This window comes from Xiphias gladius, chromosome 8 (genome assembly GCF_016859285.1).
Source record: "Xiphias gladius isolate SHS-SW01 ecotype Sanya breed wild chromosome 8, ASM1685928v1, whole genome shotgun sequence".
NCBI lineage: Eukaryota > Metazoa > Chordata > Actinopteri > Istiophoriformes > Xiphiidae > Xiphias > Xiphias gladius.
The window spans coordinates 25,704,497-25,730,763 of record NC_053407.1 but is presented as its reverse complement, the minus strand read 5'-3'; the positions used below and the strand labels follow the sequence as shown (position 1 = coordinate 25,730,763).

General features: G+C 41.7%; 3 protein-coding genes, 1 long non-coding RNA gene and 1 other non-coding gene across 8 annotated transcripts in view; 1 reads left to right on the top strand and 4 right to left on the bottom strand.

Moving 5' to 3' along the window:
• Positions 1-270, bottom strand: part of LOC120792856 (pleckstrin homology domain-containing family A member 7-like) — a 127,376-nt gene extending 127,106 nt beyond the window's left edge. For 2 of the 3 annotated variants that reach the window (XM_040132235.1, XM_040132236.1), the window contains exon 1: positions 115-270. In XM_040132235.1, the coding sequence (XP_039988169.1) occupies positions 115-197 (83 nt within the window). In that variant the 5' untranslated portion in view covers positions 198-270. The remainder of the gene's footprint in view (positions 1-114) is intronic. The other variant, XM_040132237.1, reaches the window with a different exon arrangement.
• LOC120792857 lies at positions 30-14,786 on the top strand. 2 transcript variants are annotated; one of them, XR_005707894.1, is made up of 4 exons: positions 30-166; positions 3,944-4,020; positions 13,003-13,342; positions 13,826-14,786. It is a non-coding gene; the product is annotated as an uncharacterized LOC120792857 (long non-coding RNA). The 2 variants fall into 2 exon arrangements; XR_005707893.1 differs by lacking the exon at positions 13,826-14,786 and having other exon boundaries at positions 13,003-13,774.
• Positions 14,787-16,184: 1,398 nt separating this feature from the next.
• Positions 16,185-20,492, bottom strand: ppp1r15b (protein phosphatase 1, regulatory subunit 15B). The gene is made up of 3 exons (XM_040133926.1): positions 19,991-20,492; positions 17,784-19,117; positions 16,185-16,804 (listed from the first exon to the last, which is right to left on the bottom strand). The coding sequence occupies exons 1-3, from the start codon at positions 20,151-20,153 to the stop codon at positions 16,595-16,597; spliced, it is 1,707 nt and encodes a 568-aa protein (XP_039989860.1). The 5' UTR covers positions 20,154-20,492; the 3' UTR covers positions 16,185-16,594.
• A 1,173-nt stretch (positions 20,493-21,665) lies between these two features.
• On the bottom strand, positions 21,666-25,632 carry rps13 (ribosomal protein S13). Its single transcript, XM_040134209.1, has 6 exons — positions 25,525-25,632; positions 24,959-25,007; positions 24,769-24,847; positions 23,633-23,802; positions 22,788-22,888; positions 21,666-21,739 (listed from the first exon to the last, which is right to left on the bottom strand). Exons 1-6 carry the CDS (start codon positions 25,545-25,547, stop codon positions 21,706-21,708), a joined length of 456 nt encoding a protein of 151 aa, XP_039990143.1. The 5' UTR covers positions 25,548-25,632; the 3' UTR covers positions 21,666-21,705.
• On the bottom strand, positions 22,467-22,597 carry LOC120793860. The gene has a single exon (XR_005708055.1). It is a non-coding gene; the product is annotated as a small nucleolar RNA SNORA19 (small nucleolar RNA).
• Positions 25,633-26,267: the final 635 nt, after the last annotated feature.

The window sequence follows — 26,267 nt, the reverse complement described above, 5'->3', positions numbered from 1 at the left end:
GGGGGGGGAGAAAAACACCTGTTAACCACCGGGAAGGAAACACCAGCAGACCCGTCCAACTCCCGGCAAACCGAAAGCGACGGCGCTAAATAAGGCGCCCATCATCCCACTCACTTGATGAAGAAGACCCTGCCGTCCCCGCAGACACCGTAGGACCAGCGCTCAGGTAAGGCGTCCCGCCCGAGCGGCGCCGCCATGATCCGATCCGAAGTCCTATTTCATCTCAGCCCCTCGCGCCGGAGTCTCCCGGGAGCTCAATGATCACCGCTAGGGCCGGCGCTGCCTTCAGGGACTCCTCCGAAGCCCGTACGTCTGGGCACCGGGGCCGAGCTGCGCCGTGAGTCTGACTAACGCGGGGCTGCGAGCTGGAAAAAAAAAAAAAAAGGAGGTCTGCACGATATCCGAAAAAAACGACTGAATATGTAGCCTCTGTCGTTATTGCACGTCGTAGTGGTTTTGAATCTCTCACATCGCATCAACTGCTAACAAAACGTAGTTAAATACACGATATAGAAACTGGTTTGCTCTGTTATGCGCATGTCTGTAATATTTCTGAGTATTTAGAGGTTTGTAATGACATAAAAGAGACTAAATTTTACTGATTTTTGGCCAAAAAAAAAATTTAATTTATCAAATAAGAGTAATATGGTCAAATGTACAGAAATTAGAATTGAACTATTAATGTGTTTTAATATTTCGAAAAGTTCACTGAGTTTGGTTGGTGGATTGTCGAGTCTTTCACTGACGAGGTTCTGCTCAACAGGGAGTTTAGACTTGCGACCTTTTTAATATTTCCAAAATTCTGGTCATGGTCCTGGCTACGTGAGGCAAACTCATGGGTTTAAGACACTGTAGACGACCCCCAGGTCAATTTCCGCCATGTCTCACCTTGTTTCCTGTCAGCTTTCTACTAAAAAAAAAAATAATGGCCTAAAATATAATTAAATAAAAGCTAACAACAGGTCCCACTTTCCACACCATGTTGCACCTGCCACACCTGGTTTTGATGCTTATAATTAGTGATCTGCATTAGATTGCATTTTTAAATTGGGGGTTTTTTAGCTCAGTCAGGTTTTTGTTTTTTGGTTGCTTTCTTATTCATACCATGTCTTAACTTTTTAGGTAAAAGTATAGTTCAGATTTGTCTCGATTTTGTGTAGATTCAGTTTAAGTTCGTTTTCAGTTCACTCGATAAAGGCAAGGGCCAACTTAAACCGGTCACTGTGTCCTCTGTATCGACACGAAAACCATATCCTGCAATAAGTTTAGCATTAAAAAAAATCTTGAAGAGTTTCATGTGTATCAGTGAGATACAGAAACACATTATGTTGAAGCCCCCCCCCTTCCTCGTCCTTCCACCTCTGCAACTGGGCCATAAGTTGAGACTCCCACAAGCCATAGCCTATAGGGAACTTTGCGAGATTTTCTTGGTTACGACATTTTCGAACGCATTGAAGGCATCACAACAGCCGGTATCCATAGGGAGAAAAAGAAAAGAGAGGAGCAGTGGCTCTGCCAGTGTTTTACCCGGCAGCAATTGGAAAAAAGTGAATGAAAATCGGGCTGAATTTGGACTCGTGTGCCACCTTGGCATTTAGCTGATTTAACTGGGAAGGGACTGATTTAGAAGATTAAAGACTTCCTTTGACCAATTAGGAACCTCATTAGGAAAAGCTTTGATTTTAAGTGCTCCGCACACAAGTTGATTCCCAGCCAAGTAAGCCTCTTTAGACACTTTAATTTGGAGAGGCAACATTAATGGTGGAGTTGTTTTGTCCTAATGAAACTATTCTTAAAATAATATCAAAAGAAATATGCCAGTACCTTCTTCGCTGGACATCTGCATGTGTGTGGAAATCTGTTTGACGACTGAACTCACTCTACACATGGCGCAGATGTAGCTTGTTGAAGGCATCAGATTTTCTCCTTTTTCCTCATTGAAGTAAACACGTGTTGTCATTGTCATTCTGTCATAATTTTCATCATTTATCCAAATGCAAGATTTGGAAAAAAAAAAAAAAAATGGCACATCATGAGCGGCCTTTGTGAAATAATCACATGCAAAATGAGAGCCAGAATGGTAGGTCTCTTTTTAGAAACCAATTCATTAATTTTAAAGCCCTTAGTGGTGTAAAATCTCTTCATTAGCCTAAATCTGGTGCAGTTTAAACTCACAGTACGCTATTACTTGCAAGATTCTACTTGAGCAGGGAACCCAGTGATGCAGCTTACTAGCCCAAACTCATATTGGATTTCGGAGGCCGATACTGATATCTGTATTGAGAATTTTAAAAAAATAAATAAATAAATATATATATATATATATATATATATACATATGAGATCAGTAGATATTCATTTTTTTTAACACAAACAGTTGTCATAAACATCATTGGCACTGATGCCTGTAATTTGGATGTCAAAGAGTTGTGTTAAAGTGTAATGCGTTTAACATATTTAACAGTTGGACAATAAACTTTACAATCAAAGATTTTGTGACATCCTAGTGGCTTAGAAGTTAGACGGTGGACATGTAATCCTAATGTCCCTGGTTTAAGTCTAGGTATCATAAATAAATAAATAGAGGGAAAAAATGCCCCTTAAAATTTTTAAAAGGGAAAAAAAGATGACAGTAAAGTTTTCAACTCTGAAAACTTTACTTGAAATTCAGGAAATCCGACGTTAATTTAGTAAAATAAAGCTCAAAAGCACATGAAAAAAATGCAAACCACGAAGCACTGGTCACATTTTATGAGTCTAATTTCCTAATCATTTCCTAGGATGTTGCCTGAAAAGAACCGTGTAAACTTGTTACTAAACACAGGAAAAATGGAGAGACAGTTCTTTTACTTAGGATTTAGTTACTTGAGTTTATAAGTAGTTTTCAATTTCCATAGGAATGTCCTTGGTAGAACTGCTCCATTTAAGTAAATGCGGATTTATCAGTAATTTATAGAGAAAACTTGATTCACCATGTATGATTAGCTGAATACCTCCCTATGTGCAATTACTAAAAGACACTCTGGGGTTACAAGCAGTTCATTTGATTAAGTAATTAGAAGTGTACCAAATGAATTTGCACCAATTTTCCGTTTAATTTGTACCATCTTATATGGTTCTTACCAGGGAAGTTCATAGATAATTCAGAGGAGATTATAGAGCTGTAAAATAAAGCATTACTTACACACTCAGGTACTAGAATATCACACACCGATCCTAATACGTCAGTTGGAAGCCAATATCCAACAATAACATCAGCCGGCCGTCGTGTCAGCCGGGCTTCAATGTGTACATGCAGCAAACATGTTATTGTTGGTTTTCCTCAGTGGCTCATTAATGTAAATAGGAGCCTCCGTCAGCTGTCAGGTAGAGTTTGTTCTGAGGAACTCGTCAGAGACTCTGAGCTCATCGGAATTTCATTTTCCGGAGTGACTCCGTATCCAGGAGACGTGTGGTGGCGTGCTTATGATAACATCCTGACATGTTTACCACGCAGCCCTATTATTTTGAAATCCACACTTGGAGCCTGAGATGTTCAGTTCACAGTTTCCAAAAACAGTAATTTCCAGAGGGGTGGAGCGCAGTGTGAAGACCAGACAGACCGTGCTGATATTCATCTCAGTGTTCTTCATTTACCACTCCCTGGAGCATGGGATTTTAATGGAAAGACACACAATCCTTTTTTCTTTTAGTACGTTGAACTTCCCGTGGCTTTTTTGTGGTTTCCTTGTTATGTAATCAGTTGTAATTTCTCCGTTTCAGCTAAACTCCTGTTCTCAACAGGCACGTTTGCCAATTTTTCCCGACAACCCACAATCAGGCTTAATTTGACCATTTATTCAAAACACCAAGACCCCGCCAGCCGTGAACGTACTGTATTTTTCACATCTGGCGACTTTTGTCTGCATCTGTTTGATTTCCTCTCTCCCTTGTTTGGTTTTAGTTGGCGGCGTGTAGTTTGGAGGCACCTCAACAGAAACAAAAGGAACTCCTGACAAGGCAGAGCGAGCTGAAGGCCAGGTAGAGGTCAGCACACACAACCTAACCGCTGAAAGCTCAGGGGAATTTTTTTTCCCTGCCATTCCAGTGTATTTGTGTGAAAATATAAAGTGCTCCCATAGTAGAAAGAACAATGAGAGACTTATCCAGCTTAGTTATCTTATCATGGGCTAACACATCAGTATATCAAAGCTAAGAGTACTGCAGTGAGTGTGAGTGTGAGTGTGTGTGTGTGTGTGTGTGTGTGTGTGTGTGTGTGTGTGTGTGTGTGTGTGTGTGTGTGTGTGTGTGTGTGTGTGTGTGTGTGTCCAGGTGTCTGCCGTTCTAATGCTGAACTTGCACTGCAGATTTGCAAACCAAAACACGGAATCACACACACGCAAGAATGAATCCATAATTTTCATAATTAAAGGCACAGTCCGTGATCCAAATATAGACAGAAGATTCATCCCAATGCAGGAATGAAATGTGCTATGAATCCAAATTGTAGGCTAATACTACACAGTGGTCAAATATAATGTTTTGAGTTTTTTTTTTTTTTTCAATGTTGTTTAATTTTGTTAATATCAATAATGTTGTGTGAACAGTTCTATCGTTTCAATTACCATTCAATTGTTTCTACTGATAAATGGACAAAACTACAAAAAGCAAACATTGCATAATCAGATAACGACCGATTTGGCTTCGAAGCTTAACTACAGGTTAAAAAAAAAACAAAAACAAAAAAAACTTAAAGCTGCATTAAGTAATTTTGTACACTTGAGGGCAGCGGAACAGCTCATTAAAATAACACTGATGTACTATCATTTTAAGAAGCTGTCACGGGGAACTAGATAGCAAGCAGTCTCTTATTTGCACATACAGCAGACGTAGGAGCAGCGTTAGCGTTCATTCATGTTTTTTGGCGACTTCGTGAATGTAAGTCCTGATGAGTTAAACCCAGTCCCAGTATTTGGCTCTGTCTTGGGCTCCATCAACTGCTGAGGAAAATATCGGGCTCTTGGGCTGCTAAATGCTCCACTGTGTTCACCGGCTAGTAGCCAGAGACCTGAGGAGAACTGCAGAGTCGGTAGATAATTCTCCGTTGGTTTGCCACTACAGGCGACGCCATTTACATTACACACAGTCATTTGATCCATTGTTAAGATAAAATAGAAATTTGCGCAGCGTTCAATAACATGCGAGTACATATATATGCAGGGACATGCACACTGTAAAGTACGGTATGAATTTATCTCAAGTCTTGTCTCATCAACCATCCAGATGGAAAACCTGTCTTCTGCACAACCTCTGCCTCCTTCCCTTGTTTCCTTCTTCAACCTCAGTGTGCACAGTCCCTAAGGCACACAGACATGCACATGCACATGCACATGCACACACATTAAAAAACACAGGCTTTTGCTGACTGCCTCTCTCACTTCCCCTACGACCTGGTTTCCTGGATTAGGGCCCTCTCAGTTATTTTGAATTTCCTTAGTCATTTCATGCATTTTTATTGTACCATTGTAGCATCATGTTGACATTTTCAATTTGCTCCAGACATTTCAGCTGAGCTTGTCCTCGTCTTCTTGTGTTCCGTCAGTGAATATTCTAGTTACTTGATTCCTACGGGTTCTGGCTGAGGCAAGTCTCGCATTGTCATTTGGATGAAAATGTATAGCACTTTAAAAACAATAGTCTTACTGTACAATATCTGACCGAAGAACATTATATTTCACAGACAGAAGCCAGCTGATGTTTATCCGTCTTATGCCTGTCGCTTCCCAGTTTGATTGATCCGTTATCTCCAGTTGTTTGTGTGTGCGTGTGAAGCGGCAGAAAGATGCAAGAGAAAAAAAAGAAAGCAAACACAGGAGCTGAGACAAGGAACAAGACTGCAAACACGGTGGGCTTCTTGCTACACAGAAGCAGAACCAGAAAATTCTGCCTTTTTTTTTCAATTTTTTTTTTATAGGTGGCACCGCACGGAAAGATTATGCTGATATATGAAAGAAAACTGACAGCGACATCTTTTATCAGGATCTTCTCATGTAGTCATGGTAACAAATATGACCCTAACCTTGCAGCAATTAGAGTATTTTTCACGAAGCTCTCTTTTTTTCTAAGCTCTTCCATTGCAAAACAAGCTTTTGTTGTAGGATTAAGTCCTTTCTTTGGTGTTGAATAATTGAAGTGTAAACATAGGTGCTGCGTTAAAACGTCTCTTGGTCAAGTGCCTGAAAAAGCTTAATGTAATCTCCACTTCTTTGTTTTCAATACGGGGACGTGAACATTGTATTTATTTTTTAAAAATCCTCAAAAGCTCCGTGATGTTCCGTATTTACTCACACTCACACACCTTAGCTCACGCAAACACACAGAGAAAGCAGCTGTTGATAAGACAACACTTCGGCTGTAACAGCCTTTGCTTGTACAGGAAACGAGGGGCTGGGGGATGCAACAAAGTTCCCCATGCCAGGTTCAAACCGGGTACCTTGGGGTTCGTGGCCAGTGTCTTAAACCCTTAGCCGAGGGGGGGGGGCACCCCGATGCAAGTGCTGAAATAGCCGGTAGCAAGAGTAATGTCAGCAGCAAAACTTCCCTTGCCTGCAGGAGGCAACATTTGCAGGTCTGATCTTCGGCTGCCAGTGGCTACTGTCTAATCCAGACCAGTTGACAGGTGTAGAACTGGTCTCACGATGGCCAAACAGCTCCCCCTTGTGGAAAATCTGCCATTTGCTAAACGTGAACGAGCGAGTTTGTGAGTTCTTCAGAAGTGAGTTTCCAGGTGTTTTTTTGCATCTAAAAAAAAAAAAAAAGTAAGAGGGGGAAGAGTTTAGCTCTCTTGGATTTTGTTCATAGAATTTTGAACAGTTACTTCCTGTTGGCAGGGAATTTTCCAAACCCATGCCAGATTAAGCCTGTTAATCTGCACGGTCTCAGTCATTGGGGATTGAATGTTTTCCTGTAATTTTCCTCTGGGATTTAGATATGGATCACACAAAAATCTTGCCCAGACTAGTATCAACAGTAGTGCATTGGAAGAGTACACTTACTAAAACTTGATTTAAAGTCATTTTTGTTCCGCGTCCGGTTAAGCAGCATTTTTGTGCTTTCATGCCTCAGAGCAATAACGCTAGAAAACCTTGAACAGTGCGGAAACAGAAGATGGAAATGACACGACTTTATACCTGCACTTTAATTCTTTTAAGAAGTGTGTTTAAAACAAACAAACAAACAAAAAAAACCCTGATTAGTCTCATCACCAGATCTGATCATCAACCAAACTCCACCTCCATCTGGCAAACCATCCAGAACAAAACGATGATTATCCGAATTTATCATTTGTTTGTACTATGTACCGTAGGTCTGGTGTACACTGAGCTATGTTACTGATGAAAGCAGGCAATCACGCTGTTTTGAACCCCCGGCGATAAAACTAAAAGTAGTTCGTGTGTTCGAAAACAGCAAATGTCAGCACTATCCACATTCTTGCCAATTTACCACGAAGGGAAGCAGTGATTGAAACTGAAGCAATGACTGAAGTCTTATAACCGTTATTTGTTGGAAACAACACTCAGAACTATTTCATCGCAGCGAACGAATTCTGAAGTAATTCAGTGCTAATCCAATCAGAGTTTATTTAACAATACCACAAAGCCTGGCTTGGCTTAGAGCACTCGGAAAACAGAGCCTTCAGACACACAGCGAGAGAGAGAGAGAGAGGTAAGAAGAAAAATGTGCACAGAAACAATTTAATTCCTTATCCTGCAGTCTCTCCTTCCCCCTCTCGCTTGTTGTAATGGGTGACCAAGGGATTCAGGGATTCAGGGATGAGTTTGAGGGTCTTTGCCCTCGTCCACTTTGCGTCAGAGCAGCAAAAACCTCAGGTGGCAAAGAAATTCAGAGAAGTGCTCACACGCTGAACAGTAGACACACACACACACAGCTAAGCCGTTCACATTTCTGGCGCTGTTTTCCCCATTGTGTCTTATGTAAATGTTGGGTGAATAATGCATGGCTCGGCTCCATCCAAGAGCTTGTGACTCGTGTAAGAGCCTGCAGGCCTGACAGAGCTTCGCCCCTTCCTGCTCCGGCTGACCACACTTTAAAAAAAACGAAATTTTATCACCTGAGGGAGACTTGCAGGTTCAGAACTTAACCTTTGGCCTCCAAACAACGAACAGAAAACATAAAAGGCTCTTACATTAATAAAGACTTCTCTCGTTCTATGAGGTCATTCGTATTGAGACGGGGAGTTCAATCTTAAATCACTTTCAGCAACTAAAAATGTGGAACTAGCTGCTGGAGGAATCAGCTCTTTAAACCGTACATAAGTGCAAAAGATAGAGCTGCCATTTAGTATATGAATCTTGTGGTACTGAAGAGTTATAAGAGTAGGATAAATGATTAATATGAGGTTTCTACCATCCAGAGGCTTCGAGTGAACAGAAAACTGTTACTCCAAATTTGTGTCATTTTAATCTCTTCTGTAACTATTACTTTTTTTTAAAAATGTTTGTTTAAGTAGTGGATCATCAGGTCGAGTCTCTTCAGTAGACTTGTCCAAACCCTACAAAAACCATCGGGGACACTGTTTTGCCTTACTCTGTCTCCCTCTGGTGGAAATCAGATGTCACCTTCCAGCTGGGTATGAACACCTCTAATATCCAATATCTGACAATTGCAATGAAATATCAACAGTATACAAAAAAAAAAAAAGCAATATGAAATAAAATAAAATATTTTCTTGGAATTTCCAACATATTCTTACACATCAGAGGGCGATTTTTTTTTTTCAGTCCAGCCGTTTGCAACAAGATAGAAACAATAATAAAGTAAATCAAATGTGTCATGGCAGTGCATTAATAGCAACTGAATTGTGGAGCGAACGGCATTGGTTTGTTTTGGGTTTTTTCTTTTTTTTAAGTCTCAGGCACTACAGGAATGTGAAGTGTAAAGATTTTACTGCACAACGCACAACGCAAGTCGTTGTACCCGATCAGAATGCACTATTTAAAGTCACTTCTTGTGTGACTGACAACTTCTCTAACACTCCCAAGGCCCTACATGCAGACTTCATAAACCCCCACAGGTCCCCGGGGCCCCCACCGGAAGAAACCCATTTAGATTCCCATTGGGTTTGGGCTGCTGGATGAAAAAGCAGAACAACAGGGTTGTTTTTGTAGAAAAGTGTGAATTGGGAATAAAAAAAAACGAGGGAGACAAAAATGTTAAAACACACAGTTAATCTATTGGTATTCTTGATGATAACATTGCTTTACATTCATTTACATTAACTTTTTTCCAAAGCACCTTACAGTACAAGTGCATTAAAACCAGGTGGGAGCAAGAGTTAGCTATCATCCAAGTGCATTCACTGCTCACACCTGGTTACAAGTCCCTAATGGTTTCTCTTAGCCCACATTGTGAACAGTTTACCTAAGAGCTGTCTCCAAACATCTGCCGGCTGTCCATACCTGGACAGGAAAGAGAAACCATTCACAGCCAGGTCTTTGAATTACTAAGAACATCTGTTTTATTGCGCACCACAAATCAAATCCCGCTGTGCTCCTTTCCACGGGGTTTGAGTCACAGTCGGTATCTTCCAGCGCCGGCGAACTACACCCAAACTCGCAGCCCAGCAACAATTCGGTGAGATGACAATCTGGGACACATGATTTTTAGGAAGAGCTTTTAATGAGCTTTGTGTCTTCATGTGCAACGGACTCAAATTACATGTGAGTTAAAGGTCAGGCCTGTGTGTACCGAGTTTTAAGTTGATGGTGAAGACCGAGGCCTCCGAGCTCTTCCCACGTGGGTGACACGATGTGATGAAGGACGTCAGTGCAACCAATCTGAGGATGGCACCCTATCGTTCGGGAACCTTGTTTATTGGCACCGACCAACGGACTGACGGGAATGTAGCAGTGATGTCACGTGGAAAACTCTTTTTAATTTTACCTGATGAGTACACATTCCTCTCTGGGCTGAGAAAACCTTCGCGGTCATTTGTCTGATGAAACACTTTAACACCCCCGCTGGATAAAGTCTTGAAAAAAAAAAAAAAAAAACGGTCTCTTTGTCCCCGAGAAGAAACAAGAATTTTGCTCAAAAAACAACAGCAGGTTTCATTGGCTCACCATCTTTCCCCAGATAATCCCAGGAACTTCAGAAACTTGATGGCGAGGCTTTGCCAGCCTAAGCTCAGTTCTTCAATATGTTGACCACGGCTGCCTGTCTACCAGAAGGCGGTCCATCAGCCGGATCAGAGCAGGGAATCCCCCAAAAGCAGTTTAGTGGATGGGATAACTGTGTAATTGTTGTTTTGTTTCAATCTGCTGAGCTAAGGTGATTTTCCTGTTTACATGATTTTTCTTACATGAGTTACAGAGAGGATTTGGATACAGAGAGGTTTGTGTCATTACCTGTAAGGTATCTTTCATTTTATTGTCATAACATCTCATTTCTCCAACTTCCTCTATATCACTAGGAGACATGGATGGATTACTGAACGGGCCTCCTGGGCACAGGCTAAGGGGCCAAAAGGGTTCGGGGGGGCGCCCTGGTCTTCACCCACAAGATATCCCGAAAAGGGACGTAGAACGGCCCTAAAGAGACGCAAAATAACCACAAAGAGAAGCAAAACATCTAAAAAGAGATGCAGAACAACCACAAAGAGATGCGGAACAACCACAAAGAGATGCAGAATGGCCAAAGAGATGCAAAACAACCAGAAAGAGACACAAAATGACCACAAAGAGACGCGGAACGGCCCTAAAGAGACGCAAAATAACCACAGAGATGCAAAACATCTAAAAAGAGATGCAGAACAACCACAAAGAGATGCAGAATGGCCATACAAAGAGACGCGGAACGGCCCCTAAGAGACGCAAAATAACCACAGAGAGAAAAAAAATCTAAAAAAAGAGAAGCAGAATGGCCACAGATGCAAAATAACCACAAAGAGACGCAAAACATCTAAAAAGAGATGCAGAACAACCACAAAGAGACGCAGAATGGCCAAAGAGATGCAAAACAACCAGAAAGAGACACAGAATGACCACAAAGAGACGCAGAACGGCCCTAAAGAGACGCAAAATAACCACAAAGAGAAGCAAAACATCTAAAAAGAGATGCAGAACAACCACAAAGAGATGCGGAACAACCACAAAGAGATGCAGAATGGCCAAAGAGGAGAGGAGAGCGGCCTAAAGCAAATAAAAATAACCACACAAAACATCTAAAAAGAGATGCAGAACAACCACAAAGAGACGCAGAATGGCCAAAGAGATGCAAAACAACCAGAAAGAGACACAAAATGACCACAAAGAGACACAAAAAATGACCTAAAGAGACAAATAACAAAGAGATGCGAAACAACCACAAGAGATGCAGAATGGCAGATGCAGACGCAGAATGGCCAAAGAGATGCAAAAAAAACCAGAAAGAGACACAAAAAAAAAAAAAGAAGAGTGGAGCGGCCCTAAAGAGAAAAGAAAATAACCACACAGAGACAACCACAAAGAGATGCGGAACAACCACAAAGAGAGAGAATGGCCAAGAGGAGAGGAGGGCGACCTAGCAAAGAATGGCCAAAGAGAGACGTGGAACGGCCTAAAAGAGACAAAGAGAGACGTGGAACGGCCCTAAAGAGACGCAAAATAACCACAGAGACGCAAAACATCTAAAAAGAGATGCAGAACAACCACAAAGAGATGCAGAATGGCCACAGAGATGCAAAACATCCAGAAAGAGACACAAAATGAAAAGAGATGCAAAATAACCACAAAGAGACGCAAAACATCTACAAAGAGATACAGAACAACCACAAAGAGACGCAGAATGGCCAAAGAGATGCAAAACGACCAGAAAGAGACACAAAATGACCACAAAGAGACGCAGAACGGCCCTAAAGAGACGCAAAGTAACTACAAAGAGATGAAAAACAACCACAAAGCCACAGAACAACCACAAAGAGACGTAAAACATCTGTAAAGAGATGTAAAATTACTACAAAGAGATTCACAAAGACTACAAACAGGTGCATAACATCCAAGAGGGCACACAATACAACCACAAAGAGACACAAACAATGCAAAACCACCACAAATGACTTAGTTACGCGGTCTTTTGTTTGTCTCTTTCAATCTGGGAGTCTTGCTCCTGTGTAGGAGGGACGGGGGGCCCGTGTCATTATCCGTCTCTGCCAGTAGACTCCTTATGCTGAACCAATAGCTGTCTACTTGTACTTGAGAAAGGATTGGTACATTGAAAAGTTTTCACTGTAGCTGTTTCTAGCTTCTTTTTTTTTTTTTTTTTTTTTACCATAAACGAAGCTCTGAATTTAAGGTACAAATGAACAGCAAATGAATGAAAACCTTTCCTCTTTGATGTTGGTGTTTTACCACCGGAGGGCAGCAGAATTACATAGTTTCTAGTGACAGGACTGTTTTGTTTTTTGTTTTTTTTTAATAGTCTGACATACAGATGAAGCTGTGTGACCAAATATGACCCTCTGTGTATGGAAGGCGGCTCCAAATATGCAGCTCCCACTGTTATAGTAAACAGGGGTATTTTGATGCCACGGCGAGCTCAGCAAGGAGCTGCGTTAATCTCAGAGACCACACAATCCACCCTCTTCTCCATTTTCAAGATGAAGTGCAGTCCCGACAGATGTAGTCAACCTATCCATATATATTTTGAGTCACTGAGTGTTGAGTTATAGATGAACACTTCAATAAAGCGTGAAGCTCATTTTCTGGTTTTGTTACAATTTGCAACCAGGAGATTTTTAAGGGCACGTTAAGGCAGTTGTTTCCTGACATACTGAGTTTTAATTATGACACAGTCATTCTGAGTCTAACGCAATCACACGTGGTTTGATTGGGGGGGGTTGTGATGTGATTATGGCATTTTTTGTGGATTTTTCTGGCTGTCATTCCTGAGTAACAAATGTGTGTGTGTGTGTGTGTGTGTGTGTGTGTGTGTGTGTGTGTGTGCGCGCCTCATGTCACGTACCAGAGGAGAGGAAACACTACACCTAATCAAACTCTACACTGTGTTTAGCCCGTCTGGGTGTTGGTCAGACACACTAATCCTCATGAGTTGATGCTGGAAACGATAAATGGCCACCGCTACTTACTACTACTACTTCTCATACGTTACATGAGTCACAGTTTTGGGGAAGTAATGGTTCCGGATTACAATGTTAGTGGGCATTCCTTCACTTGAATTAATGTTTTCATTATTTCTCTTAGAGTGAAACTAAATCACTCCTTCTTTTTATGAGGGCCTGCGGAGCCACCTGAAGTCCCCTCCAGGGACGCCGAAGTCCGCTTGGTTAATCGCTGAGCCGGACCAGGTAAATATACGTGAGCGGGCATTAATCCCTCGTGGGTCTTTAATGTTAAACTCACGCAAACGTCGGTCGTGATTTAATGTAATTCGTGCAGAGGAAATTCAGATGTGGGAAGTATAAATGCATAAGCCATGAAAAGAATGTATAAATAAACAGAATGCAACAAATTAGAGGGGCCGTAAAAGGAAAAATGAGGAGTGGACTTTGCATAAGATTGTGCAGCTCGATGTCAGGGGGTTATTCTTTGTGTTTTGTACATAGACTGTAGCGTACAATACACAGGACACGGGCTTTGTTGCCTTCTGCGTTCCAGGCAGTCTGTCTGTGTGAGTTAGTGTCAGACACAATAGCTGCTGGTAGGTTGCATCATCAGCTAATTGTGACCCAGGAGATACCCCTCTCCGGCAGGCGAGTGAGAGGGGCAGCCACTGTGTGTGTGTGTGTGTGTGTGTGTGTGTGTGTGTGTGTGTGTGTGTGTGTTTTCAGCTGAGAAAAACCCACTGCCTCTGCTGCTGCTCTGCTGCCGATTCTTCCGTTGCTGCAATCACCTGCAATCCTTTCAACGCCTCGCCGCTCCCGCCAGTTGCTTGGAGACGGGGTCGTCTAGGCCACAGGGCTGATGATACTTGGAGAGGAGGAAGAGGAGGAAGACGGAGACGAATGCGCAGAGAGGGAGGAGTGGGCTCGAAAAAGAAAAGAAAGGAAAAGGAGGAGGGAGGGCAAAATTGGGTGCAGTAACGGGAAATCTTTTGGTTCGATGGCTGTAAATAACATATTTATGATGCAAGAAAAGCTCTAAAAACATCAATGGTGAAATAATTTCAGGTTGTCAACAAATCAGAGACCAAAAGCTAGCAAACAAAATTTATTTATACAGGATGTTGTATCTGTTCTCACTGTAATTAAATAGGATCCAGACTTTTGGATTATTGAAAACTGTTCCTTGAAAATAGTTTCCTCGCCTCATAACGGAGCAAATATCTCCCTGGTGCTGTAAAAAAAAAAAACTGAAGGCTGTTGAAAGGTTGAAAGGTTTCTACACAGACGCTTCATGATGCCGTGAAGTACATAAAATGATTCAAGCCGCTGATATTACAGAGTAACCAAACTGAAATCTTTTCACACATTGATCCATTTTGACTAAATCCAGTTGTTATTTTTCTCTGTGTGCAAGGTCAGCAGGAGATCAGTTTTAAATGAACAACATGTGGGTGGGAGGGCGGTGGGACAACATCAGCAAAAGACCCACCGCCTGGTTGATACAGCAACAGTGTCAGCGATTGCTCACCTTTGCACCATGCTCGGCGTGTGTGTTTGGGGGGGGTGTGGGCAGCAGAGACCTCCTAATTGATTTCATCCCTCAGGAAAGTCATTTCATCATACTTGGTGTTTTTAACCCTTGTCTTACGACAGCCTTACAGCACTCAGTCTGCATGGAGACTCACCGCCTTCTGGGAAATTATAGGCTCCTGAGTATGTGTGTGTGTGTGTGTGTGTGTGTGTGTGTGTGTGTGTGTATATCTGGAGGAGAGTGAGCGAGAGGGAGAGACTTGGTGCAAGAGGAGGGAGCGATGAAAGGGTTAGGGTGGATGAACAAAGCAAGAATCCATCCTCAGAGAGTATTTTTGAACAATTTCCGCATTCTGCACACATTCAACTTAAATATTTGATGCACATTAGACGCAGCATTAAACACATTACCAGAGACTGCATACATACTGGAAAACCCAGAAAGCACAGGTTTGGTCTTGTTGCTGGTCAAACGACAGCCATTATGGGTAAAACTGGGTGACATTAGATTAACCTTTTTTTTTTTTTTTTTTTAGATGGTCTGGTTACAAATATAACTGTAATTTCAACGGCACAAATCACTACATCTCCACGTGAAGACGTTCCTGATTATAAAATGAAAATAGCCACTAAAACGATGTTGAAATAATGATTATATGTAAGAGAGATGTCTAAAAAAAACTCCCACTTTTCAACCACATTCTTCAGGGTTTTCAAGTTGACAACTAGACGTGCTTTCAATTTACAAATCCCCTAATGCTGACCAGGAAGATACAGCGCAGTGTGTATAAAGCACTAACGAGGCAGATCGGGTTATGCAGTTGCCTTTGTCTCACCACAGGCGGAAGCCACAGACAGGTGTGTGCTCTCGTTACTCTGTGCAAGTGTTCTGGAAACCTTGCACCAGACCGGAGACACTGGGTGCGACCATACTGGGTGTGAGGTTAAACTGATTTGTCACACCCCACTGAGAAATTTGACCTGGTGGGAGTTGTTAACTCATTTCTGGGACCTTGTTTACTGTCTCCAGTTTTTGGCTGTTGGCAGGAAATGGCAGATGGGCACGTAATTTACATGCGAACCACATGAAATATTCTGTCATGTTGCTGGGTTGCATTTGTTTTGCTTTTATTTAAGTAGGACACGTCTATTTTAAGTTAGAGCTCACAAACTGGCCTCCTCTTTTTGTCCCATCTTTAGCCGGGTGGTGACAGTTGCAAAAACGCAAAACAGCGATAAAACGTAACAAATTTTATTGATATGACAAAGCACCTCCTGACAAATTTGCTACAGATGAATTCTGACGTATTTTCAGCTACATGATGTTACCATGAGAAGCTGAGTGAGTCACACATCTCTGCAGTCAATATAATAATAAAGACATCCATCTTCACACTCAGTGCTAAAAGGCTGCTATTATGTGTAATCATATAAGAAAATACAAGATAAAAATTTAAATATCAAGAACTGAAATATTCAAACAATAAGAATTGCACCTGGATTTATATGATATGTATCCATCATGCTGAAATAAAACTTTCCAAAACACGTCCTGTAAAGCTCTGCTTTTAATGATATCATCATTATCTACTTGTATCTTCTAGATTTACCACTGTGGTTTGTTCACACATATAAAAAAAACACATACGAAGTTAAACCCACTACAAAGAAATGACAAGCTCCATAGGGCATAAATAAGTTACATTACTAGGTCAGTGTATAAGGCATACAAAAACAACATTCCACACATTAATGTTGAGGGTTATTATGAGAAAAGTGTCAATCAGTGCAACAGTCACACAATGTATAAAACCTTTTGAGGTACAAGGTTGTTCAACTTGATACCGAACATTGGCCTAACATCAAATTTCTAATTGGCCTAAATCAAAATCACTGTTGCATTGCAACCAATCACAAGTTCTCATCCAAAACGGAAATAAAACATTCAGTGTTCGGGACTTTTATTTATTTCAAGGCACCGTCCAGGTACGCCCGGATCTTCTCTCTGTGGGGCCGAGTGAAGCAGTGGCCGATGGTCTGCTCTGCTTCCTGGATCCGCCTCCGGAAGCGGTCCCGGTCTCGCGCCATTTCCTCCCAGTGTCCCTTACGAGACGCCTGTCGAGCAAACGGCCAGGTCCGCATGACATGGACTTTGACGAGAGGAGAGAATCGCACCTGAAATCCAGAAGAAAATGAGAAAAAAAATTCAACAAACTTTGTTAAAATGATACTTATATTCACGTGTGCTTCTTCAGGGTTTATAACCTGCTACCAATGCAAATAAAAAGGGATATTTACATGTCAAATAGAGTCACTGAAAAGATGGTTATTACCACTCAGAGTTAAGTTTTATGTGGATCAAATGCCATACAAATTAAAAAAGAGAGACCAGGTACTTTCCAACACTGGCAGTTCTTAGACAGATGTGTATTCAGAAAAAGACTGTGACTTATTTTTCTGCCTGGTGGTTTGTTTGTTTTTTTTGGAGTCAGAAATACTGGGGCATTAGCTGACAAGCTAATCAAAAAGGATTTTGCAATACTGCTGCAACTTCTTTTTAGTCCATGTGTAAGTCAAACTTTCTGCTGACTCACTGGAGTCACGTGACTGGCTTAGTCATGACGACCGGCCGCGTTGCTAACCAACGACAAACAACAAGTCTGCCTAACACACTATGCGGAAAAGCGCGTGTCAGCCGAGGCAGGAATCAACCGCTATCTTTGACACTCAGGCTCCATAAGAGGTTGCACCGGAGGCACTCCTTCGTGATATTTATGTACCAACTTAAAATACAGGGTCACATGCTCCTCAGTATCTACTTAGGCCAATGAAACTGAGGGCAAAAGCATGTCATCTGCCTAAAGATAAAAATGTACATCTTAGTTTTTAAAATACTGTCCAAATTAGGTTTTCACATGATATCCCAAAACGTGTTTTTCAAACAGTCTATCCTACTTTCAGTTTAAGCTATTTAGTCTACAGCAGAATAAAGTTGAATGCTTAACCTTTTGTCTTGATGTATCGAGGCCTATTTTAAATGCTCTGCGGTATTTACAGAGTAGACTGTTTTTATTTCAAACTCCACAGGGTCTCATTTAACGCTTCATCTAATCCTGTCTGGCAGTTTAACTATAAATTGTTACGGGATAATCACCTTTTTCTGGGTGGTGCTGGCCTTGCTTTCCCTCGCCTCATCTGGAGGCGACTGAGGTATTTGCCCAGGTCTTTTCCAGGGCACCAGTGTTTTGTCTGGATGGGAGTGATGCTTCAACCGCCTCTCTGGCAGAGAGGGCTTGGTTGCTCTGGATTTTCGGGGTGTTTTTGCCCCCTTTTCACAATTCTTGCCCTTCGTGGGTGGATTTCTCGTGTGCTGGACATCAAGGGCGTCTGGGTCTTCCTCAGACGGGAGTGCTGCTGCTGTTGGGGAGGTCTGGAGGCAGGCCTGAAAGTTGAGAGGGTGGTACGGGTCATCTTTCTGGAAGAGAGATTTCCACAGCTGCTCTTCTTCATCCTCCTCAGATGAAGGAGGAAAGCTGCTTTCCTTCTCCTCAGTGTCTGTGTCTGACTTGGAGAGGGGTACAGGAAGTGAGGCCCGTTCTTTAGAGACTGTGGTGGTGGTGGTTTGAAGGGACGTGCTGCTGACCGTGCACGCAGTAAAGCACATGGGATTGTAGGGGTCTGCCGGACTGCTGAAGAACTCCCAAAGCCTCTCACTCTCATCCTTGTCAATGTCGGGGCTTGAGCCGTCCGAACTGGCCCAGCTGCTCTCGCTGTCGGAGCGACTGACCCAGATGTTCAGGCCTCGAGACCCCAACATCTCCTCCCTGGCCTTGCTCACTGGCATAAGGTCAGTATCACTGCTGTCCCTTGCTTCGCTATTACTTTTTCCCATGTTTGCGTTTGTTGAAATACACGCAGAGAAATAGAAGGGGTTGTAAGGATCACTAGATTTTGACAGAGACTCCCAAAGCGCCTTACTTTCCTCACTGTCAAATTCTACTACGTTCTGGTCTTCCTCGCTACTCCAGTGAGAGCTTCTCTCCTCTTCTGAGGTTTCCTGTTTGAAGACTTTCTCGCTACTTTTATGGCAAGCCTCGTTTGAACTAGAGCTGTCGCTGCTCGACACAAAGATGTTCCAATCACCAGGGAAGCCCATTTTCCAGGTGGATTGGTGTCCGAGAAAGATGCCCTCTTCTTTCCCAGCTGTTCTGGACACAAAATCGTCCACCAGTCCGCAGCACAGGTCGTCAGCACGCAAACTGGACAGCAGGGCCTCGGCAGTGGATTTCCCGGTAAAGGGGTCGCCAACGTCAGCGCAGAAGTTAGAGAGGGGGCTGTTACCGCCGACCATGACTCCGTTGTCTCCGTCAAACAACGAGGAGAACAGGAATGATTCGGTCGGGTTTGCTGCCGTGCTCATGTGCTGGATGTGCTGGCCCGTCTCGTCAGTGATTCTCACGTGGACCTCAAACCTGAACATCTGGAAAACTGGAAAAAAAACAAGAGGTGCGTGTTAGAATGGCATGAAATTCAACTGAGAATCTTTTTTTTTTAACTTGTTTTAAAAAAGCAAAAACCAGTGAGTGGTTAAAAAAAAATATGTACAATGGGGAAATATTCCGTCTCCATTCTATGTGTGGATGTGTTTTGTCATCCATCCCCTGATGTCATGCATGTCTGTGTGGGATGGCCCTGAGCTGTGGCTGATTGATGTTTAGGGCTGGATGGAAAAAAAATGATGATGATCAGAGCGTACTCTGCTAGATATATTACAACATTCATTTATAGTCACTTGTCCTTTTATATCACCTGGTTTAATAGACCAGTCCTTTTTTTTCTGTATTTTCAATTAATTCAGAAATGGAGACAGGCGACACCTTATTCTTAGTCCAGATGAGAGATTGCATTGTGTTTTCTTTGCATTATCAATCCCGGCAGCGGAATTGTGCATCACGATTCATAACATAACAATCTAACAATATTTATAACTCACCATTGAGTACTGAAGGGACATCAACTTAAGGGAGTATAACTGGGATAGCATGGAGAGTAATATAAAGTACATTAACTAGAGGCGGACGTAAACACGACAAAAATTACCTTATGGCTCTAAAATTAGACAACTGGGCACATACTAAGAGTGAGGTATTTATAAGGGCTATTATATTCTATTGTGATTTTACGTTATGTCGTTAACGATACTCATTTAAGAAAGGAGCGTATCGTACAGTGACCGAACAGTCGCCAGGTTTTCCAATTACAGTGAACGCATCACAACGGTTAAACTTCGCCTCAGTAACGACGGGGCGTTAAAAAGAACAAAGTCACAAGCTTCGATTTGTTTTCGTTTATCTTTCTTACCCGACATACAGGTGTAATAGATGACCTGAACCAGCAGCCGAAGCTGTTCCCACATCACGGAGAGCATCTGTTTCGTCCAAGGCAGAAGCGCCATTCCTCCGCTACCGAACCTCTCCATCGCCGTTCGTTCGCAACCCTTATCGGCACCGACAGTCGTGGCCATGTTTGTACTTCCCCCTTAGCCTCCTCTTCTTGGACTGCGGCGGTGATGTTGGGGAAACTCTTCACGTATTCTGGTATTCCTCGTCGAAAACCAGCAGATTTCGCGTGTTCGTCGGTGACGGATATACATCGGCGTGCTGTCGCTTCATTTTCCGGCAGGTCCGCGCCATTTTTCGGTCTCCTTCGTCAGATTTTCTCGTGTAGTTTCTCCATGTTTTCTCAGTCGTGTCTTGTCGTCGTTGTTGCGGTAGAGGTGAATGTCCGGATGTCGCGACGCTGCGTGTTAAAATAAACAGGCTTGACGTAATGTCGCGCTGCGATTGGACGAAGGCCCCTCCCTCGGGCGGCGTCACGTATGACGCGTGGAAAGTGCCGTAAATTACGCGGCCTCTCGAAAAGGCCCTCTTTTCTTTTTTTTGAAGCTCCTCGCGTTAATTACATGAAAATAACTCTAACAGCTAAATTAGCGTGATGTTCAGAAATGGGCGTAAATTCTCAAAGATTCTAGGAGACCGAAAAACGAAATTGCCTTCAGAGAAAGGGGGCCGTTTCAATTCCACTGTCCTGTCCTGTCCTGTCTCCTTGCTGAAAGTCAAAGCGACCAAAAATAGAGACGGTCTTCTTCCAATTAAGCCAAACAAAAGGTGGACAGAACTCAGATCCTTTACTTTACCAAAGGTGTCAATGCCACAGTTTCAGAATACTCCATTACTGGTATAAGTACTGCGTTCGAAATCCTACTTAAGTGCACAGGTATCTTCAGCAAAACTGTAATAGGCGTTCTGCAGTAAGAAGTTCCCTTTGATGGATATGACATTTTTAGATTGATAATACTGATGAAACAGTATGAAACGCAGCATCTTACTGTTATAGCTGTTCACTGTTTTAGCTACAGTTCGAGAGTCCGGTTCCCAGTAGCAGTCAGGCCCCTGCGAGGGGTCACAAGATAATTCTAAGAGGTTTGTGAGATGATTCATGAGGTTGAGAAAACAAATCTGATTCAAATTTATATTCATTTCTTTTTAACTGGTCTCATACTCCAAATCACACTTTTGGATTATTAGTTATTTACATGAAACCATCTGACAAGTTTGGAGGGGAAAAAAATCACTTGGAGGAACTGCTAATGAAATTGAGCCCAAAATACACAGTTTTTGAAACATATCAAAATGGTTGGAGACCACTGATTTAATCTTTCTTTGTTTTTTTCTTAAATGCAAAAACTAACAAGTTCGTAATCTGAAAGGTAACTAGTATCTAGAACAGTCAGTTAAAAAAAGGTAGTAGAGTAAGAAGTAGATTTCACCTTTAATTTAGAAGTATGAAGCAGCAAAGGAATGAAAACACTCAAGTAAAAGCACCTCAATTATAAAAATTATAATTAAGTACAATACACGAGTAAATGTACTTAGTTACAATCCACCTCTGAGGCCAAATGCGAGATGCCAAAATGTGTTGTAAAGAGAGGATCTGTATAACATTGTTATTAAAAAAAAAAAAGCAAACAAAACAATTTCCAATTTAAATCTTTTATTAATCCAAAAAGTGTGTCTTTATGCCACCAGAGCAGAAGCTGTAGAGGACTCACTGTAAAGAGAAAGAAAACGTGCCATTAGAGGGAGCTGTCCTCAAGATTAACACCAGGATATAAAATGGGAAACACTAGGAATGTCCCCTATTTAGCGTTTATAGGCAGCAGAAAAACCCGCAAGAAATGGTTCATAACACTATAATGTAGGTGGAAGGCGATATAAGGACACTTTAAGGTGTTTATAATGTACTGTATTTGTCAATAATTCTCTTGTCAAGACATTTTGTATTACAACTATATTTTAATATATATAGTCCTTCATTATCTGTTTGTAAAACCAGCTTCCACCAATCGGCGCCTACAGAAGAATTTTTAGCTGTTAAATACATTAACAGACGCTTATGTCTGCTTACAGCTACATTAATGTGCTATAAACCATTTATTAAATGTTTATATACTGATTATAAATTCTAAATAGGGGGACTTTATGTGAAGTGTTGCAATAAAATTATTCTAGATTGTCTAAGAATGTCGGGCTAGTTAACATTTTGAGGAAGAGATGTAACCCCCCCCCCAAAAAAAAAACAAAAAAACAAAAACAATGTTAGTGTCCTTTCAAGTGTCAGTTTCTACCATTAGTATAATCAATGTTACCAATATCAATCTATGTATTTGGTTTTAAGCCTAATGACCCCAAAACATTGAGATTCTGGAATAGCAGTTATTCTAATGCCTAAAATATACACGAATATAGTAGAAAACACTGAAAACAATGTATAATGTCATTGTGCGAAGGGGACTGGCAGAGGTGGCACCAGGTAGCCACTCTGCTAATTTACCTCCAGTTTTTTTCTAGCACAACAGAAATATCACTGCGCTCAATAAAGGGAGGAGCAGGACAATGAATTGTGCATTTTTCACATCTGTCTGTTCCGAGTGGAACAGACAGATGTGATTCTATGATACTAGTCAGTTTTTTCCAACAAACATAGAATTGATCACACAGCCACATATAAAACTACACAGCATTTGGCTGGTGGTTTACGTTGTTATTCCAACCTTAACGTGACAAGAAAAGGTGCCCAAAGCAGATTTAATACTTACTACTTCCAGTTGGGGGCCAGTACTCTCTTGGTCTTGTAATAACGGGCCAGCCTGTGGATCCTGCTCTCAATGAGAATCAGGCGGAACTTGGCATCCTTGTCCTGCAAGTAGAGTAACAAAATGTCATTAGTACGAGGCGTTGCACATTTTGAATAACTGACTGCGAATCCATCCATGCAAACCCCATTAACTGCCTGTGGTTTCTTTTGTTTCTTTTTCCCTTTTATTATTTGAGCATTTTCATTTTACTAAAGTAAAATTTTTAAAAAAACATCCATAAAACAATAGGTAAATTTGGAATTAAAAAATTTCCTCTACAACTTATCTAATTAATTGTAATAAGCCCAAAACAATTTACCCAAAGTTAGGGTGTGCGAAACATTTGGCAGCACTTGTGAATTGGTGACTTTTTTTGTATCCTAGTCACCCGGAGCATATGGGTGGAAATTTACCCCAAAAAACACTCAGGCAGTGTTAAGGTCAGTTCATGGTTTTTGCTTGCCCTGAGATGGACGTGGACTGCGGCCTACACATGCACACTAGACAACGTGAAGGTGTCCTAACGGAAGAAGAGCTCAATTCTTTGTTATATTTGGCTGAACATTAAAAAGGAAAAAGAGCAAACAGTGTGTGTAACCTTAACATAAGAATAAGACCAAAGATGGGGAGGAGAAAAAAAATAAATAAATAAAAAAAAATAAAAAAAATCATTGGAACGTGGAGACACTGAACTGACCTTTACACAAGAACAGCTGACTTTCCAAACCTTCACTTAGCAGCAAACTATACCAGATGCCAAATGACCACCGTTAATAGGCTCATTTTTGGGCCTAGTCTTGTTGTACCTTTCTGTTTCTCTCCAGATGCTTCCTGACTGCCACAGCCTTCTTGATGAGGTGGTAGAGATCCTCAGGCAGGTCAGGGGCCAGACCCTTGGACTTAAGGATCCTCAGGATCTTGTTGCCAGTGACAAAACGTACCTGGGCCACACCATGGGAGTCCCTCAGAATCACACCTAGAGAAGGTGATAAACATGTCTAAAGTTGGACACTGGTGCGTTGCTCACAAAACAACAGTTTGCTTTATGCATTTGTCATGTCAGCTTCTTTGTACCAAATATTAGAGTAAAACACTGAACAAATGTATGAGCCCTTAGCATAACTTGAAGCACGATTTTCTACTTCCATTTTGGAGGCTGCAGTTTGTGGTGCTGTTGAATTGTATTTTCTTTCTATGTTTTTGTCCACGGCATTTATATCAGTGAGGGCAGGCCGAATAACAGTAACACCTCTCTGTATAAAGCCGTACGGCTCAGTGGCACCACAAACTACATCATCCAAAATGATCGCACCGTTCAATGTGCGATCATTTTTGGATGGTCTCCAAAACAGTCGACAAGAACTGACAATTGTAACTTTCATGGAGGTAGGATTTATTGTATTAGACTGCATTAGTGTTAGCCAACTGAGTGTATACTGGGTCTATGACAGACATAAGTTTTAACTGAATTATTTGTTGAGGTGGTGAACAGTAATAAGATGTAAAGTTAGTCACTTTGTATCGACTAGACAATTTGTCAGTGGTCACATCTGACCTAAAAACACCCATGGAGTTTTTCAAATTCAAACATTTTTCCCCACTCATCAGCCAAAAGCAATGAGCCGTTTCGTAGAAGTTTTTGAACAAGTGCCAAGCGCAAAGACTTTTTTATAAAGAATTTGTTATTCTGTCGCCAATTTGACAGCTTTGCTCAGATGAACAAATACGCCAGGGGCTGAAATCATCAGCCAAAGCTACACAAACAAATTTAATACCGATATGTGCTGTTAAAGACTCCGGTGGATGTCTGCATCCTGCGTACCTAGTACAACTAGTATTCACAAACTCAGTCGAACAACTACATTATGTAGTCACGTTGACTACACACACAGCGAGACATTAGTGACCGTCTAGACCAGGAATCTCTCATAGAAACGCTTACCAATCTGAGAGGGGGTCAGACCCTTTTTGGCCAGCTTGAAGATCTGCTCTTTGACATCATCGGATGTGAGCTTCAGCCACTGGAAAAAATGTTCAAAGGATTACCGACTGAAAACTCGGTAAAGGGGTTCAGAAATATTTTTGTCGGCGTGATTCAGCGACAGCACAACACATCGCGTGTGCATACTCACGGTGGGAACACTGCGCCTGTAAGGCAGAGCTGACTGGGACAAGCCCTTTCTGCAGAAAACAAACATTAGTTAGACACCTTCGCCATGTGAGGGAGAAACATCAAGGCAAAAATTACAGTCAAGTTCAACAGTAACGATAAACAGTTTCTGGCATGCGAAAAACCTGAATTTATCGAGGCCCGGGAAATGTTAGCTTCATTCTCGTGCTACCTAACGTCAAGTGTTTACGTTACAGAGGTTTAACTTCCTCGTCAAGAGCAGGGAAATATTGCATTTGGGATGTGAATGTGTTATATGTCACTGTCTTTCACTTGGAAGTCAAAGTCAAGCAGCGAAATCGTGGTGAGCCTTAAGTGCCGTTTGCTAATGCTAGCTAGCCAGCTTGCTGGAGGTGGATGTCGATTGTGAGGCTGCGAGTATTTAAGTCTTTTTCTCGTTTCTAGGCCGAATTAACTGGCTCAATTTGGTCCTCCGCCATTCATAACATGTTTACAAGCGATATCCCGTCATAAAAATCGACATCGCCGGACGAAATAATAACTTTAAATGATAAAAAGAGAGCTCACCCGGGAGCGTGCATGCGACCCATGATGGCGGTAGAGGAAGAGAGGCCGCACACGCGACAGAAAATGGTATTTTGCGCCTGCGTCGGAAATGACGCAAAGACGCAGAGAGGACTCCGCCAGACGCATTCAAGAGAAATTGTTTTCCAATGTTCATTCGTAGCGTGTAAAAAAACACTAAGGAATTAATTATATAGTCAATATTATCATTGCATTTTGCAATGAAGGGATTCACTGGAGAGGCATTCAACCCGGCCAACAGATTTAGAAAGTCTAGAGGCTTTTTGTCACATTTTCCCCTCAGTTCGACCAGTAACAGACAAAATAAACTTGCAGTAATTGGTCTGCAATCTGTGTTTTCCCATACATGTCTCAGATTAATATGTTCTTATTTGAAACTTTGTGGCAAACCAAAATCAAAAATAGAATAAATATACATTGGCTTTAGTAAGTATTCAGACCCTTTCACTTTTGGGCACTTTATTGTGTTGTGCTTTTAATTTTAAATGGAGGAAATTGCAATTTTTGCCCATCAATCTACACTTAACAACCAATAATAATTAAGTGAAAATACGTTTTTAGAAGTGGTTGGAAATTCATTAAAAATCAAAACCTGAAATCACTGATTTTCTTAGTATTCAGACCCTTTGCTGTAGCACTCAAATTATGGTCATATTATCCTGTTTGCTTTCTCTTTCCTTGAGATGTGTCTAAAGCTTGATTGGAGTCCACCTGTGACAACTTTA

What these genes read in the sequence shown, in the direction of transcription:
- ppp1r15b (XM_040133926.1), bottom strand. Translation starts at nt 20,153, where the DNA reads ATGGCCACGACTGTCGGTGCCGATAAGGGTTGCGAACGAACGGCGATG. An exon ending in CTATTACACCTGTATGTCGG is followed by an intron (nt 19,118 to 19,990) that starts GTAAGAAAGATA and finishes TTTTTTTTCCAG; the next exon opens with TTTTCCAGATGTTCAGGTTT. An exon ending in CCAGCACCACCCAGAAAAAG is followed by an intron (nt 16,805 to 17,783) that starts GTGATTATCCCG and finishes TCTGGATTTCAG; the next exon opens with GTGCGATTCTCTCCTCTCGT.
- rps13 (XM_040134209.1), bottom strand. Translation starts at nt 25,547, where the DNA reads ATGGGTCGCATGCACGCTCCCGG. An exon ending in ACAGGCGCAGTGTTCCCACC is followed by an intron (nt 24,848 to 24,958) that starts GTGAGTATGCAC and finishes CATTTTTTCCAG; the next exon opens with TGGCTGAAGCTCACATCCGA. An exon ending in CTGGCCCCCAACTGGAAGTA is followed by an intron (nt 21,740 to 22,787) that starts GTAAGTATTAAA and finishes TTCTCTTTACAG; the next exon opens with TGAGTCCTCTACAGCTTCTG.